The sequence below is a fragment of the Papaver somniferum genome, unplaced genomic scaffold, assembly GCF_003573695.1.
Source record: "Papaver somniferum cultivar HN1 unplaced genomic scaffold, ASM357369v1 unplaced-scaffold_107, whole genome shotgun sequence".
Lineage (NCBI taxonomy): Eukaryota > Viridiplantae > Streptophyta > Magnoliopsida > Ranunculales > Papaveraceae > Papaver > Papaver somniferum.
Window position 1 is genome coordinate 10,772,367 of NW_020619603.1, and position 15,925 is coordinate 10,788,291.

Consider the following 15,925-nt stretch of genomic DNA (forward strand, 5'->3'; position numbering starts at 1 on the left):
TAGAAAGAAGAATGATGAATTGAGAGGTATTATTTTCTTATCTGTGTCTTTAATTTGCCTTTTTAATGGTTTTATCCTTCCCATATTTAATTATCCTTGAAATCCCTCTTTCGCATGTTAAGCTTTAAACCAGAAACGAATAATGGAGAGATATCAATTTCAATATGTTGTTGAAGAAGCCCATGTTGATAAAGAAATCTTGATGGATCAATATAACCAATTAGATAACCTCTATTCATATTCTCTTGATCATATAAATAATCTTACCAATGAAGATACCCAATTAATTCAAAAACAAGATTTATTAGATAATGAAGTATCTCGTATTTCTTATTCTTTAACTAAAGCTAATTTAGGGATGGAAACTTTATCAGATGAGAATAAAACCTTATCCCAAGAGAAGAGAACTTATTTAAACAAGATGGCGATATCTTCGCAACAACTTAGTATACTTCAAAAAGTATGTGATGACCAAGAGCAATCTCTTCGCTCTTTGAGAAATGAACTTAAAGAAGTAACAGAGTCATCTATCGCTGAAAGAGATACACACATTCAAGGTAGAATAGCTTTAAGTGTAAAGGTGAATCAGCTTAAAGAACAATATTCCAAATTAGAAGAATCTTATTCTTCTCTTGCGAAGAAAACTTCCTTTCTTATTTCTAAAGAGAAAAATCTTCAGTCTCGACTTAAAGGTTTAGTTGGAGATAGATTTGATGACGCAATGGACCGTTGGGATAATATTTGGTTGTCCTTGATTCAACACCTTATTTCGCAAAAGGAAGGTGGTCATAATAATTTGACTGCCTTAATTATCTTTTCTTTTTCATATCTCTCTGAATTCTTTATCTTAATGAAATTTTTTATTCTATCTTTCGCAGAGTCTGAGAAGAATCTTCATTCTTCCATTTTTGTTTTGGAGGCTAAATATGCCAAAATTCGCAAAGAAAATGCATTGCTCGTCTCTACCCCTACTGGTTCTCGCGACCGAGCAGAAAGAAGACTTGATTATCTTGCTTATTTTAAGGATATTCAAGATAGGAATCATCAGAGAGCACTTCTTCGCCAAGTTCATCTCCGGGATGAAGTCCTTGTACATGAAATTTTATTGTCCAACTCTCTTCCTCCTACATCAATTGATCCTTTAGAAGTAGATGATGATGAAGTTCCTTGTCCTGCTGATAGTGATTATGATTACGAAAGCGGTGTAGAGGATAATTTCTTGGAAGATGAAGAAGAGATTCCTTCTAAAGAAGCATATGCTGGTGTTAATCAGAATGAGAAAGAAATTTCTCCTGAAGAAGTAATTGCTGGCGATAATCAAGACGCTAGTCAAGGTGGAGATCAAAATCGAAATGAAGGAGAGGCTTGCGAGAATATTGGCGAAGAATTTCTGTTATCTCCTGCTACTGAAATTAATACTGAAGCTTAAGCTTCTTATCTAGCTTTGTCTTCTTGAACTGTCTTATTTTTATCACTTTTGCGAGTTACATTTTTCAACCAACCTTGGAGTCAACTTTTCCTTTTAATATTTTGTTGATGAGAAAGATAATGCTTCTTGTGTATTGATTCCCATACTTTCCTCTCATTATCTTTCTTGCAAAAAATAATCTGTGAAGAATACTTATAAAATTTTTTTTTTATCATATGGTCTTATTTTGCCTTCCTAATTAATGGTCTTATTATGACACCTCTTGTCATTGCGACAAAATCGCAGGACGTCCTTGCACTTTCATGCAAAAACCCATTGATCTTGTATTAACTTATTCTTTTGTATTATGGCCTCTTCAGGAATGTTGCGACAATATGACAGGCCTAAATATTCTTGCGAAAATAAAGTCCCATGATATGTCGTCTTGCGACGAAATCGCAAGACGTCTTCGCACTTTCATGCGAAAACCCATTGATCTCGTCTTATCTTTTTCTTTTGTATTATTGCCTCCTCAGGATTGTTGCACAAATATGACAAGCCTTAATATCCTTGCGATTAAAAAGCCTCATGACATTTGCGTCTTAAGACACTTATCAGCTCCCTAATGGAGGGTGCCGCCCTTATCTCCCCCCTGGTTTCCACTTCAAGGAGGCATACTTCTACCATACAAGGTTAGCTCCTCCCATCCAGTCTTAACAACAACCAGTTGTTTTCGCAGCCTCTTATCCCTTTTACCTATAGGTATTATGGTTACGATACTGCACCCTAAGTGGGGTTTTCTTCAGGACGAGTGCAGTATAAGCCAAGACTTGTCAAGAATGGAAAGGTACGCTTCAAACGTCCCTGGCACTCTTGACTCAATCGTGTACCTCGGCGCCTTGATCAGATCTGCACTCCTTGGGAGAGTCCTTATTACCTTAGTCGCCCAACCCAAGTCATATGCTTAAGTTGAGAATCCAATGTGCCTCTCCCGGATGGGATTTATTGACCCCAAGGTGGCGGTGTAGCCTTTCCCTGAGCCATAATATGACGTACTTTAGGTCTTATATTTTCCTCTTGCGAAATTTTATTCGCGAACTAGGGTGTACGTCATAAAGGTTCGCCCCTTTATTTTTTTATCATTGTTCTGTGATTATCTCTGCGAAAATTTCGCACATCATGATCTTGTTTTGATATGATTAATATTGCAATTATTCTTTCAGAATCCATAACTTCTCAAAGCTTCTTACGAATAATATCTTTTTAAGTACAACCTGTTCCATTGTCTATCTAATCTATGACCAACATCTCTTCCTTCTGGATCCATTAATCTATAAGCTCATGTTCCAACTATCTATTTAATGATGTAAGGTCCATCCCATTTTTTCGCTAATTTTCCACCCTTTTCTCGCTGATATATTGGTGTTTCTCGCAGAACTAAATCTCCTGGTTGAAATTCGCGTATTTTGAAACGTTTATTATATTCTCGGGCAAATCTTCGCTGATAATTCTCCATATGTTGTAAAGCTTTTTCTCTTCTTTCTTCTAATACATGAAGTTTATTTAAAATCAAGCCCGAACTAAGATTTTTCTCCCAAGCTTCTCTTTTTGTTGTCGGAATAACAACTTCTGTTGGTAACACCGCTTCAACTCCGTATGTTGAACAAAAAGGTGACATTCCAGTAGCTTCTCTTCTAGTTGTATTATAAGCCCATACTGCATGATGTACTTGTCCGCACCATGCTCTGTGATGTCCTTCTAATTTCTTCTTTAATATATCTGCAATTGTTTTGTTTGTTGCTTCTACTTGCCCATTAGCTTGTGGATACAAAGGAGTAGACTTTCCACATTTTATCTTGAATGCATTAAGTAGCATTTCTATATTTTGTCCTTCAAATTGTTTTCCATTATCAGATACCAACTGTGCAGGAATTCTGAATCTGCAAATGATATTTTCAAATATGAATGTAAAGATATATTTGTCGCGAATATGCTGTACTGCCTTCACTTCTGTCCATTTTGTGAAATAATTTGTTGCGACTATTAAGTATCTTCTTTGTCCAGATCCTGGTAAAAATGGCCCCACAATATCTAAGCCCCACTTTCCAAAAGGCCATACACTAGTTGAAGATGACAATGGTGCTCCAGGTGCATGTATTTTCTTCCCTTGCCACTGAAAATCTTCGCAACGTCTTGATATTTTTTTTGCATCTTCATACATATATGGCCAGTAATAACCTTGCATTTTTGCTCTATGTGCCAAAGATCTTCCTCCACTATGATTTCCAGCATCCCCACTATGTACCATTTTTAGCATCTTTTCTCCTTCCTCTCGTGTCAAACATCTGAGTGATGGTCCATTAAAGGATTTTCGTTATAACAACCCATCTCTTAATTCTTAATTCGTTGCACGGCTTTTTAACTTGTGTGTTTCCAATCTATTTCTTGGTGTTTCTCCTTTCGCAAAATATGCATGAGGTTCCATTTTCCAGTCTGCGATATTGTTCATTTTTTCTTCTTCTTCACTGTCTATTATCATCACGTCCACGTCTTCTTCTTCTTTATTGATTGATGGTGACAGAAGTGTTTGTATTTTTATGCATCTCGCAATTGGATCTGTCATCATGCTTGGGATGAAAGCAAAAGCATCTGCAAGTCTGTTATCCTTTCTTGAAATGTGCCTCCATTTTATTTTTTGGATTCTCGCTGACAACTCTTCAACCAGCTTCTTGTATTTCTTCAAGGATGGTTCATTTGTAGTATACTCTCCTTTTATTTGGCGAATAACTAGCTGCGAATCACTAGTGATCCTGGCATTTTCTAGTTTCATTTCTATTGCGAATTTTAAGGCATGTATCACAGCTTCATATTTTGTTTCATTATTGGATGCAAATTCCAATCTGAATGAAAAAGCCATTTTTATTCCTTCCGGCGAAATTAAAAGAATTCCAACTCCATTTCCTTCTCCATTTGATGATCCATCTACCAATATCTCCCATCTATTTGGTTCTGTTAATAAATCTTTTGGATCTCCATGTTCTTCTTTTACATCCATCATTTCTTCTACTGCTTCATCTTCTTCTAAAGGAAATTCTGCCAAGAAATCTGCAACAACTTGTGATTTTGGTGAAGACAAAATTTCATATTTAATATCAAAGTGGCCTACTTGTGCATTCCATCTCTCCACTATTCCTGATCTTTTAGAATTCTTCATCACTGATTCAATTGGTACTTTTGTTAATACCTTTATCTTGTGTGCTTGAAAGTATATGCGGAGCTTAAATGATGCATAAACTAATGCTAAGATTAATTTTTCAATCTTTGAGTAATTCTTCTCGGCAGTATTAAAAGTTTTGCTAATGTAATAAATGGGTTTCTCCACTCCTGTGTCTACTCGCAGTAATACAACACTTAATGCATGCGACGTCGTCGCAAGATAGATCAACAATTCTTCTCCTGATTCTGTTTTTTGTAAAATAGTTGTATTCATAAGATGTTCTTTGATTCCTTAAAAATCTTTTTCACATTCATCAGTCCATTTAAATATCGCACCCTTCTTGAGTATATCGAAAAAATATTTACATTTGTTTGATGATCACGAAATGAAACTCCCCAGCGAAGCTAGAATCCCATTCAACTTCTGTACATATTTTATTGTTGCTGGTGTTGGCATGTCACGAACTGCTTGCACTTTTTCTGGATCAACCTGTATTCTTTCTTTTGATACAATGTACACCCTAAAAATTTTCCCGATGCAACTCCAATAGTACACTTCTCAGGATTCAATTTAATATTATACTGCCGCATTTGTTCAAAAATCTCCCTCAGGTCTTGTACATGGTCTTTAGCTTCTTTACTCTTTACTAACATGTCGTACACGTATACTTCTAATGTTTTGTGTATCCATTTTGCGAACACCTTCTCTACCATTATTTGGTATGTCGCTCCCGCGTTTCGCAAACCAAATGGCATTTTCGTGTAACAATATACACCTCTAGGGGCAAAGAAAGCAGTATGTTCTTGATCCTCTTCAGCGAGAGGGATTTGGTTATACCCTTTGTATCCATCTAAAGATGATACCCTATCATTTCCCGCTACGGATTCCACCATTTGAGGAATATCTGGTAACGGAAAACTATCTTTGGGGCAAACTTTGTTTAAATCAGTGAAATCTATGCAAATCCTGATTCCTTTGTTTTTCTTTGGGACAATGACCATATTCGCTATCCATTCTGGGTATTTAGCTTCTCTTATAATTCCCGCCTCAAGCATTTTTTGTAGTTCTTCTTCTATTTGGGAATGGTAAGTTGTTGCAATTTTTCTTATTCTCTGTTTAAATGGTCTCACATTTTTGTTAATCTCCAACCTGTGGCATGCAATTGATGGATCTATTCACGGTATCTCATCCATGTTTCCTGCGAAAACATTTTTATTTTCTCGCAACAAGTTAACAGTTCTTTCTTCTTCTTCCATATCCATTTTGGTTCCAATTCTCAATATTAAAGGTTCTTCTATAGTCCCAACGTTTATTTCTTTTGTTGGTTCTGCGGCAGTGTAACTGGGTTTAGGTTCTCCCATTGGTGTTGGTTCTTTTATTGTTTTCATAGGTCCTTCTCCTTCTTCCGAAATTTCGCTGGGTATCCTTCTTTTGCCCTTATCATATATACTCTAAACTCTTCTTCTTTCTTTGCTTCCTTTGCCAACTTTCTGCGAAATTGTTTCTTTTTTGCTTGTCCTTCATAATGCTTTACTTCAATTTGATGACATAATTTCGCATTGTCTATATCTCCTCTGATTTCTCCTATTCCATTTGGCGTGGAGAATTTAATACATTGATGTAACGTTGATACCACAGCTTTTATCGCATGTATCCATGGTCTTCCTAATATCATATTATATGGCGATTCCATATCCACCATGCACAACGTTACATGTGTTTCGATTTCTCCAAGTGGAATTCGTACCACTATCTCTCCTTTAGGTTTTGTTGTGAATTTTCCAAAGCCGTGAACAAAATATGTTGAACTGGACATTTCTTCATCTTTAAATCTCATTCCCCGGAATGTGTGATAAAATATTATATCCACTGAACTTCCTGTATCGATTAAAGTTCTATTCAATATCCATTCTCCTGTGGATTTTATCGTTGTCTCCTTCTCTTTTCGCGTAATAGGCACTGTGATAACCAACGGAGATGTGTGGTTCAAATTTTCTTTTGGTATTTCTGCCGCCATGAATGTAATTTTTTGCTTTTCCCAATCTTTCAAGGGGTGATGTCTTTTCTACCGCCATAACTTTCCTTCCTTCAAAATTTCGTTTATGTATTCTTCCGTTGATGTTTTCATGCAATTCATTAATCATCGTTTTTGTTATCATATTACACTCCAATCTTTTGTCATCTTCACTAATTCTATTCATCTTTCTTCTAACTGATTCACTAATTTATTTAATCACTTTCTTGATTTGAATATTCTCAACAACAATCTTCAACTTTCGATCTTCAGTCCCTGTTTCTAGCGCCATTATGTAGTTGCGGGAAATCCTACACTACACCCCTCATATGATTTCATTATTAATCAACTCATTTTTAGGTTTACACTCTTAATTTTATTGATCAATCTTTGAATGTTCTTACAAGAAAAGATAAAGAAATCAAGAATGACTTCTGTTCTAGACTTTCTCTCTCCTATTTACTTGTTTCTTACTCAAAAAAGATCTCCTCCTCTCTTTACAACTCGAACGACTATTTATAAGGAAATACATAGTGGATGACAGCTAATCTGTCCTTTATTTTCGGGTATGGTCTGCGACGTTCTCGCAACCTTACAAATATTAATTTCGCAAGTTCTCTAATTTTCGCAGGACTATCACATCTTTCTCGTGATCTTAGGTGACGTCACTTATTATATTCTTCCTGAAATTGTTCTGCGATGCTATTGTATTGTGTTGATAATTTCGCTGAAATATTGTTGTCGCGAGATTCTGATCCTACAATATTGTTGCAATCAGGGAGGAAAATGACATGAAAGAAGTTACCGTTTTCCTTAAAACGTTCACCAAAATAATAGTGAAAATGGTTGCTCCGAAGCAATGGAAAGTTTTAACGGAAACTGGGTCATTTGTCCAAATATTTTTAAATCACGGTTCAAATGGACGAGAAAAAATAGTTGGGTGGGTGAAATGGCCAAAAAAAAAATAGTAAGGAAAACTGGTTTCATCCTAGCTTAAATTTAAAAAATAGCAAGGATGAAACTGGATACATCCTGTGTAAATTAAAAATAAGAAAAAATATTGAAAATGGGCACGATGAAACTGGTTACATCTTGCCTATTTTTACATTTTTGTCCATTTAAACAGTATCAAAATCTAATTGTCCATTTCACCCAGAAATTGTTGATTTTGTCTTTTAACCAATTTTGTGAAGTTTAAACAGCATATATTCCAAGTCGACTCAATCAACTAACTCCGAAATTCCTATGAACTCGATTAGAATATTTGGGCTATGATTGGGCTATCGTTAACAAATGAAATTTTTCTTGGGTTATAATAGTATGGGCTATGGTTAATAAAGGGTGGGCTATATTTAAGAGAAGCCAAAAATAAAAGTTAAAAACTGTTCTTATTACTGGGAAGTGTACTGAATCATAAACAACCATTTACCCATCTCAAAATCTGAGATATCAGAAATTGCATGGAAGTTATTAAGATATATTCATAATGGAATATCCAGCTAAAGGCATAGGTTATTGGATAACGGTGGTGGTATCGATAGGATCAATTGTATCTTGTTGCTGGTGTGTTTCCGCAAGATCAAGAAGAAAAAACCCATCCATTACTGATAGCTGAACTAGAGCGTATATTGAAATGGGTGGGTGCAGGCCAGTACCACTGTAAATATACTGCTGCTCTTGGTGTGTAGGTGGGTAATGACGGGGTTGGGTGGGTGTGGGAGGTACGGTGGATGAAATTGAGTGCTTTTCGTGATGTGTAGGTAGAGGTGGTTATAGAAAAATAAATGCAAAGAAAAATAGGTTTCATTGAAGATTGGCGACTAAATACATTTGCCTTCGTTTAGCTTAGTGATTGTATAAAGGATAATATGCTTATGTTAAAGATCGATGTAATTAGTGTTCAGTTAAGTAATTAGTTTGCACTCAAGATCCATATTTGGTGTTCGGATTATGAGTTTTTAAGTGCCCTCATGTCCAAATTATAAGTACCTCTTGTTTTACAGTGTTGTCTTTCTAAATTCCTAGAAGACTGACAAGTATCTGAGAATATCAAACTAGGATAATGCATCAAAAGGTTGTTAACCATTGCAGCATCACCAGCTTGATAACAATTGCAACATCATTATTCGGTATACACAAGGCAAATTCGCTTGATAGGCCCCAAAAAATAATTCATACCAGCAGCATCACCAGTTTAGTAACAATTCCAGCGTCATTTAATTTGGTAGGATAGTATCGCGATTTCAAAGCATTTTAAAATCTGCAAAATGTGCACCTAAAAGAATTTGTGTACTGTACACCCCTTTTTTTGCTGAAGTCATGCCCGCAAATTTATCAGGAACAAATGTGACTAATGCCGGAGATATTTTACTACGAGTTCCTTCCTCAAACTTACCAAAGCTCAAGTTTCATTGTTCATACTAGAAAAGCTCTGAACAAGCTTTCAAAAATGAGTAGTAAGCTACAATTATGCAACTACCAATCCAAAAAAACGCATTCTATAGCGTTTGATAGAATTAAGCAAACCTACACAATTGTTATGATACTAAGAACCTTACAGCACAATAAAGTTGGCTATACATACATAAGAAGACTAGCTAGATGTTTCAAGAGCTACGTTGGCAAGTTTCTAACTTTTTACAGAACCTGACAAGAAACTTCTACCAGAAAAAGGATTCAGAATGTTAGGCATAAACCCAGTCTTCCTATCTAAAGTGGGACATTCATGGCCTTCAACCTGTCTAAAGTCACCTCCCTGTAAGAAAGAATATTCTAAATTAGAATAAGAAAAGTGTAAATCATAAAGACGACAATCATAGTCCTGTGTTGTTACATATATATATACATTATTCAAACATGTCAGCAACATGAACCATCTTCACCACCAAGTATGGAAGGAGACCTAGCCCAATCAACCAGGAGTTTTAACTCCCCTGTGTTGATGGTTAATCAACATCTGGCAATTCTATTTCACTCTCCAGGACAGGCTCAGGTTCTAATGATAAACTTGTTAAACAGGAATGCTAAAAGTAAAAAATGAAATGGTATGACTGGTATGGTATTAAATGTAGTGGTATCTGACCTGAATGCATCCTCAAGTTCTTTATTTTTAGGATCCAGTTTCAAACCATTGAAAAAAGCATCTGCAGCATCATCAAGCCTCTGCGCCAAATGCAGGGAAGATTATCAAAAAGGACTTTTTTAAGTAAAAAGAAGAGAAGAAAATTAACTGACAAGAAATATTTTACGAAGACACACATTCAGCAGTTTGAGTGCTTCGCCTGCCCTGTAAAACGCCTTAGGCCAGTCTGGTCTTTCCAACGTGCATTGACGAGCATCTTCAAAAGCAAGATCTCCTTTGTTTAAGCACACATAGCACAAACTCCTGTTGGATAGTACAGCTGCATCACCAGATTTGATATTGAGGGCCTGTAAAACAAATCACTAGAGCGATCAACCCATTTACCAAAGAAACATAAAAAGACAGCTTGAAGTAAATAGACTAATTATAAGAACTGAAAAATCTTTAAGATCAATTTCAAAATTTAAGAATATGCAAAGATGGTGCAGAAATTGTGGATATTAATGGTTCCCATTTTAACTCCACTACAAGAGAAACATGTGACTCGGCAACTTTATAACATCAACTGAGATGTAAGTTAATTTTCTTATAGATTAAGCTTAGGCAACAATGATTTGAGATCTGAGAGGAACAGAGAAGCTTTCTTTCTTGAGTAAAACAGCGCAGTTGAGCAATTCTAAATGTGACCGTAATTTTCTTGAAATAAGCATATAAGGAACTGCATTGAGTATAGAAGATGCCTTTGTCTTATGATAAGAACAAGGACGGTCGATCAACCGATCCAGACTAAGCACGAATGGATTTATTTAAGAAACAAGGATGGTCAGGGTCAATCTAACTGTAAACCGTGTAGATTTCCCAACTTAAACTCATTCTACTGCCCCGGCAACTATGGACCGACTAACTAAACACCCAATGTCTAAGGCGTAGGCCTGGGTGATACCTCGTTACTAGTATACATATTATGACAAAAAAAATAAGAAATGAATCCAGGTTTGGCAGATGTAACATTTCTTGTGTAAATGTAGGAAGTCCGTGCAATTTCCGAAAGATCCAAATTGTATCCCGTAGGATGATATGAATGTTTCGGAATCACTACATGATACATGGGAGGAGTGTTCCTATTTCACCTTACATTTAAAAGCTATCAATTAAATTAAAATTCATTTGAACGCCTAACCATATAGGGATTATTACAAAGAAAAGGTACCTCTGTATACCAATATACTGCCAGCCAATACTCCTTCCTCTCAAATGCACTTGTTCCCTTTGATTTTGCCTCAAGAAAATGCTGCTTTGCTTTAGAAGTCATCAGCTGTCAGTAATGAAGATTTCATACAACACATTAACTTGAAAAGTTTCAATGAACTACATATTTATGAGCTCCATGGCATGAAAGTTTGAAACTACTGAATGTTAAGGGTATGGCATAAGTACTATGAACCTAATAGTGATCCAGAACGTTTAGCAATACTTGCTTTACAGAATGCCAATGAGAAGATGGTGAAGTCATTTTGATCCCAAAATGTTAAGACACTATCCAAAACTTGAAAAGAGCAATAGATATTTATAATTACCTTTTTTTGGAACTTCTCAGAATTTACACGCTTCATTATTCCATTTATGCTCCAGTCAATATATGATGGCATAGGAGAAGTCACAGGAAAAAGAATCTCAACACCTCGACGATTACCGTTAGCAGCTGCAATTTCTACTGGCTTTAGTCCGCGCTGTGACAAGAAAATGTTGACTATCATAAGCCACGCAACCATAGGTAACATCAATGAATCATCTCATAGTGTACCACAGCTTTTTTACATATTCAAGAATAACATAAAAAATGAACAGAGGATCAAGAAAGTTCAGCGTTTCTAACGCAAGGACGCACTAATCAAGACAACCCCTGGGATCATTGGCCTCAAATTGGCCTATGGAACTTTGGAAAGTCGAGTGAGAGTCATCGGACGCTCATTAGGTAATACTACAAACACATTCAAGTACCATTTAATGCCAGATACTGGCTTTTAAGTAACACTACAAAAACTTACTGAATTCGTAACATTTGGATCTGCACCAGCTTCAACCAGTAGCTTGACGATTTGTGTTGCCCCTGTTAAGAAATTTAAATTTTTAAATTTTGGATCAGCAGCACCAGCATCAACCATTTCCTCGATGATTTCTGTTGTTGCCCCCAATTCAGCTGCAAGTAGCAGAGCTCTTACTCCATCTGGTCCACCATTTGGATCAGCACCTGCCTACAGAGACGGCAAAATGGTAAAACAAACATGCTATTGAGGAAACCCACAAGCACACAATAAACAATATTCCTTAAATGTGCATGTATGATGAAAACACCATAGCTAGTTGTAGTTGTACACACCCTAAAGACCCATTCAAAAGAATGGAACCAAGAGAAACATAAAAAGTTCCCTAATATGCAACAGAAATCAAGAAAAAGAAACTTAGCTTGAATGAAAAAAGTTTACACAAACTATACATAACTTGTAAAGTAACTTCCGATGTCATACAAACTAGTCCTAAATGATGTTAATACAGTCCAACAACAATGTAGAAAAAAATATGTCTACCTTCAGTAATTGCTCTGCACACCGCCAAGAAAGGCCTTCGATGGATGCCTGAAGTGGAGTAAATGTCTCATGGAAAACCAAATTAGGCTGCAAAGATAACACAGAGGTAGATTTAGTGATCTCTGTGCTTAGAGAAAAAAAGGGAGAAACTGCGGAAGTAGTAAAATAAATGCTACTCACATTTGCCCCATGATCTAGAAGAACTTTAAGAGTATCGTGTTTGTCACCACCAGCAGCATATTGTAGCGCTGAGCCAAAATCATCAGTATCATCCACATTGATACCTTTTGAAAGTAACAAGGGTATGATATCCTTATGCCCTGCAACACGAAAAAACATCAGGACCTTATTTTGGCTGCTCTACAATGTCTGAATAACACATTTGAAAAGTTACTAGATCAGTTGGAATGCAACCTACCTTGCATAGCGGCATGATGCAAAGAATTCATATTTCTCTCATTTCGTATTTCAGGATTCACACCCATTTGAAGAAGATATTCCACGGCAGCCACGCACCCTTCAATTGCTGCCCAGGATAGAGGAGTTTCACCTGCGAAACACGTCAACACAAAGTGTATCACAACTCACGCTCGTACTTACTGATTTCTAAGAGTATCAACTTTAACTTCAATTAAATTGGTCTTATACTCGCACCACCTTTTCTAACCATAAAATTACGTTAAACCCACTCAGCAATGTGTTAAGGATAGACACCCACCTCATTTTCATCACAATCATAAACCAGAAGAACAACAGAACAGCACGAAATTCTAAAATAGAACATCAAGCCATTTGCTCAGATTTACTCAGTTTTATGCTTATCAGCTTAAATTTCCGGTACTAAAGCTTCACAATCAACAAACGTGGTCACATGCTCATAGCGAACAAAGTACATTTACCCAAACATCAAACATCCAATCTAAAAACACCCCCAGATTTTACAGCACAGTAACTTAAAGCAACAATTACATTTCAGAAAAACCCCTAAACATACAACTCCATCAACCCAAAAGCAACAATTTCCAATTAAATTTTTAAAAAAAAAACCCTAACAGAGACATGAATCAATAAACAAACTTAAAACAAAATCAAGCATGCAAGTTACAAACCAAAAGAATATTCAACACCAAGAATCATCAGATCTAATGAAATCACACCCTACCTACCTCTCCCATCTTTCACATCAACATCCAGTTTGATTTCTTCAATCAAGTACTTGAGAACATCCAGTTTGCCTCCGGAAGCAGCATGATGAATAGCTCTCCTTCCGTTTCCATCTTTAGTATTCCCAAGTATTGTTGAAATTCCATCTCCAGTTACCTCGTCTAGTTCAGATGCAAATCCTAAATCCAAAAATAAAAATAAAAAAAATCAAAGATCATCATAAACAGCATCCCCAAAACCACAAGACATTCCGGAAAAAAAAGAACCAAAAAGCATGTGAGTTGGAGGTTTACTTACTTTTGAGTTGTTCGAGTTTGCCGTCATAAGCAGCACTGAGAAGCTGTGTCCCTGTAAAGAAGAAGAAGAAACAGATTAGCGATTAGTACCTGATAAAACAAGACGAAGAAGAATCTGAAGCAGAACTAGGGTTCTGATGCGGACTTTGTCTCGGATTCATTGTCACACAGTGAGAAAAGGAGGGATTTTCTTTTCTTGTTTGGATGAGAAGAGGGTTTTGGGGAAGATGGAAGAGTGGGTTTGATAAAAGGCGCGCCAAGGACTTGACAAGTCAGTCAAGCGGTTGGGAGTAGTGCGTTGTGGTTTGGTGTGGGAGTCTTAAATAGGTCTCCACCCACTACGTCACTCACGTCTTGCCGATATCCGTTAAATGGATATAGTTTGGAAAACAGAGAGTAAAACTACAAAACATTTTTTTTTTTTGTAACCAGTTTCGGACTCTTTCGTCTTTTCTCTCCAAAACTACCAAATTCTTCGTTCACAATCCTTAATATGCCCGGATTAGATTTGATCTGTCAAATCTGTCGGGCAAATCAAGGTTAATTCTATTAGTTTTTATAATATTATCGAATAAAATAAAATTGTTGATCCAATAGTTTTATATCTAAGGTTTTCTTTTTCTTCTATTTTTAGTTTGCTTTGATCGATCTAATGACTTCTAAATGTCATCTAGATTTGTTGTATATTAGCCATCTTGGCTTTTTTTGGTGGTATTGCTGCATCTTGTCAATTATATCACGGAAAACTATTATCTTCTTCGACAAACAACATTGAGATCGATCGTGATGATATTATTTTGGGCATATTAGTTTTTTACATGGAAGCATTTAACATATACGATGTTAATGATAAAGAACAGGATCAGAAATCAAAATGGTCTGAATTAATAACCGTGAGAAGGATATCAATTTCGTCCACAAAATGTAAATTAGTACAATTCCGATTTTTCGTTTCTTTATGTTATGAAATCTGTAAACTTAGTACTAGTTGTTTCTTTCTGTTTCCTACCAATGTAATTGATATTGTTGTTATACGATTTCTGAAATGGTGATTCTCCATCATTATGTATCCCTTCAAACCTCCATTTTAGTGAGGTAATTTAATAAATTATGGGTTGTTCAAACCCATGTTTCCTTAAAATAAAATAAAATGCCTTTACGCGTATTAATAATCGGTATTATCAAAATTTGGTTTGGCTAAATATACCCTCTTATTCCTCTATGGTGCGATGCATATTTCAAATTGAAGGTCGGTTTTTATGCGTAATGGTAACATCTTGCATTTGATATATCAGGTGGCCCGCCATATTAACTGTGCCATTACGGGAATGGTTCAGCGGTAGAGATGCTTTTGAGCGATCTTGCATATAGCGCCAGCGATAGAGTCTTTATTGACGGCGATTTCGTCTATGTCGCCAACAATCGACTTCATCCTGCCTATAAAAATCCATACCTTCCACCATTCCTCTTCACACGTTCTCTTTTTTCTCCTAATTTTTCTAAACAAAAATCTTTGTGATCTCTAATTATTTCTTTCCAAATGTTTGTTGTATTAATTTTTTCCGTAAAATGAAACCAAAAATATAAAGAAACATAGAATTTTGTTTATTATAAATTTTGATGAAGATAAGGTTTTTGTAAGAAAAATTTGAAGCATTTCCACGAAATAAGGGTTTTAAAATAAAGAGTTAGAGCAACCGTAGAATTGTTGCTATAAGTCATATTTGGCTAAAATACAAGGCGCAGTCTCGGTTGCCAAAGTCACCATATTTTCAAATTGTCAATTGAGGTTGTTAAATATGACAACTTAATTTGGAAATTCAGCGAGACACGCTTAATTACTGCCTGTCTGCTTGAACGCAATTATAAAAAACGTGGGAATGTGGACGCTGTTTTCAAACACGTCTCACAGTTGGACGGTTTCTAAAATAATGCCTTACGGTGTGGGACGCTTTCTTAAACAACGTTTCATGTTTTTAAACCCCTCTGCAAAAACGTTACCATAAAGTCCGTTCCACATTTCCCTTGAAACGGATCTAATAATCGTGTTTCGTTTTGGTAACTCCTCCACCACTGTGCCTAAAACGAAAAAACCCAAAAACAAAAAATGCCAAATATGGTTTAGCAATCTGGCAATATAGCAACGCAGTTGCTCT

General features: G+C 36.1%; 1 protein-coding gene across 1 annotated transcript; it reads right to left on the reverse strand.

The window, feature by feature from the left end:
- Nucleotides 1-9,057: 9,057 nt before the first annotated feature.
- Nucleotides 9,058-14,054, reverse strand: LOC113328264 (serine/threonine-protein phosphatase 6 regulatory ankyrin repeat subunit B-like). Its single transcript, XM_026575381.1, has 12 exons — nt 13,915-14,054; nt 13,771-13,821; nt 13,476-13,652; nt 12,728-12,859; nt 12,490-12,629; nt 12,310-12,396; nt 11,770-11,976; nt 11,299-11,451; nt 10,932-11,036; nt 9,898-10,068; nt 9,722-9,801; nt 9,058-9,394 (listed from the first exon to the last, which is right to left on the reverse strand). Exons 1-12 carry the CDS (start codon nt 13,928-13,930, stop codon nt 9,349-9,351), a joined length of 1,365 nt encoding a protein of 454 aa, XP_026431166.1. The 5' UTR covers nt 13,931-14,054; the 3' UTR covers nt 9,058-9,348.
- Nucleotides 14,055-15,925: the final 1,871 nt, after the last annotated feature.

What these genes read in the sequence shown, in the direction of transcription:
- LOC113328264 (XM_026575381.1), bottom strand. An exon ending in GTGCAGAGCAATTACTGAAG is followed by an intron (nt 11,977 to 12,309) that starts GTAGACATATTT and finishes CCGTCTCTGTAG; the next exon opens with GCAGGTGCTGATCCAAATGG. An exon ending in AAGCACTCAAACTGCTGAAT is followed by an intron (nt 9,802 to 9,897) that starts GTGTGTCTTCGT and finishes CATTTGGCGCAG; the next exon opens with AGGCTTGATGATGCTGCAGA.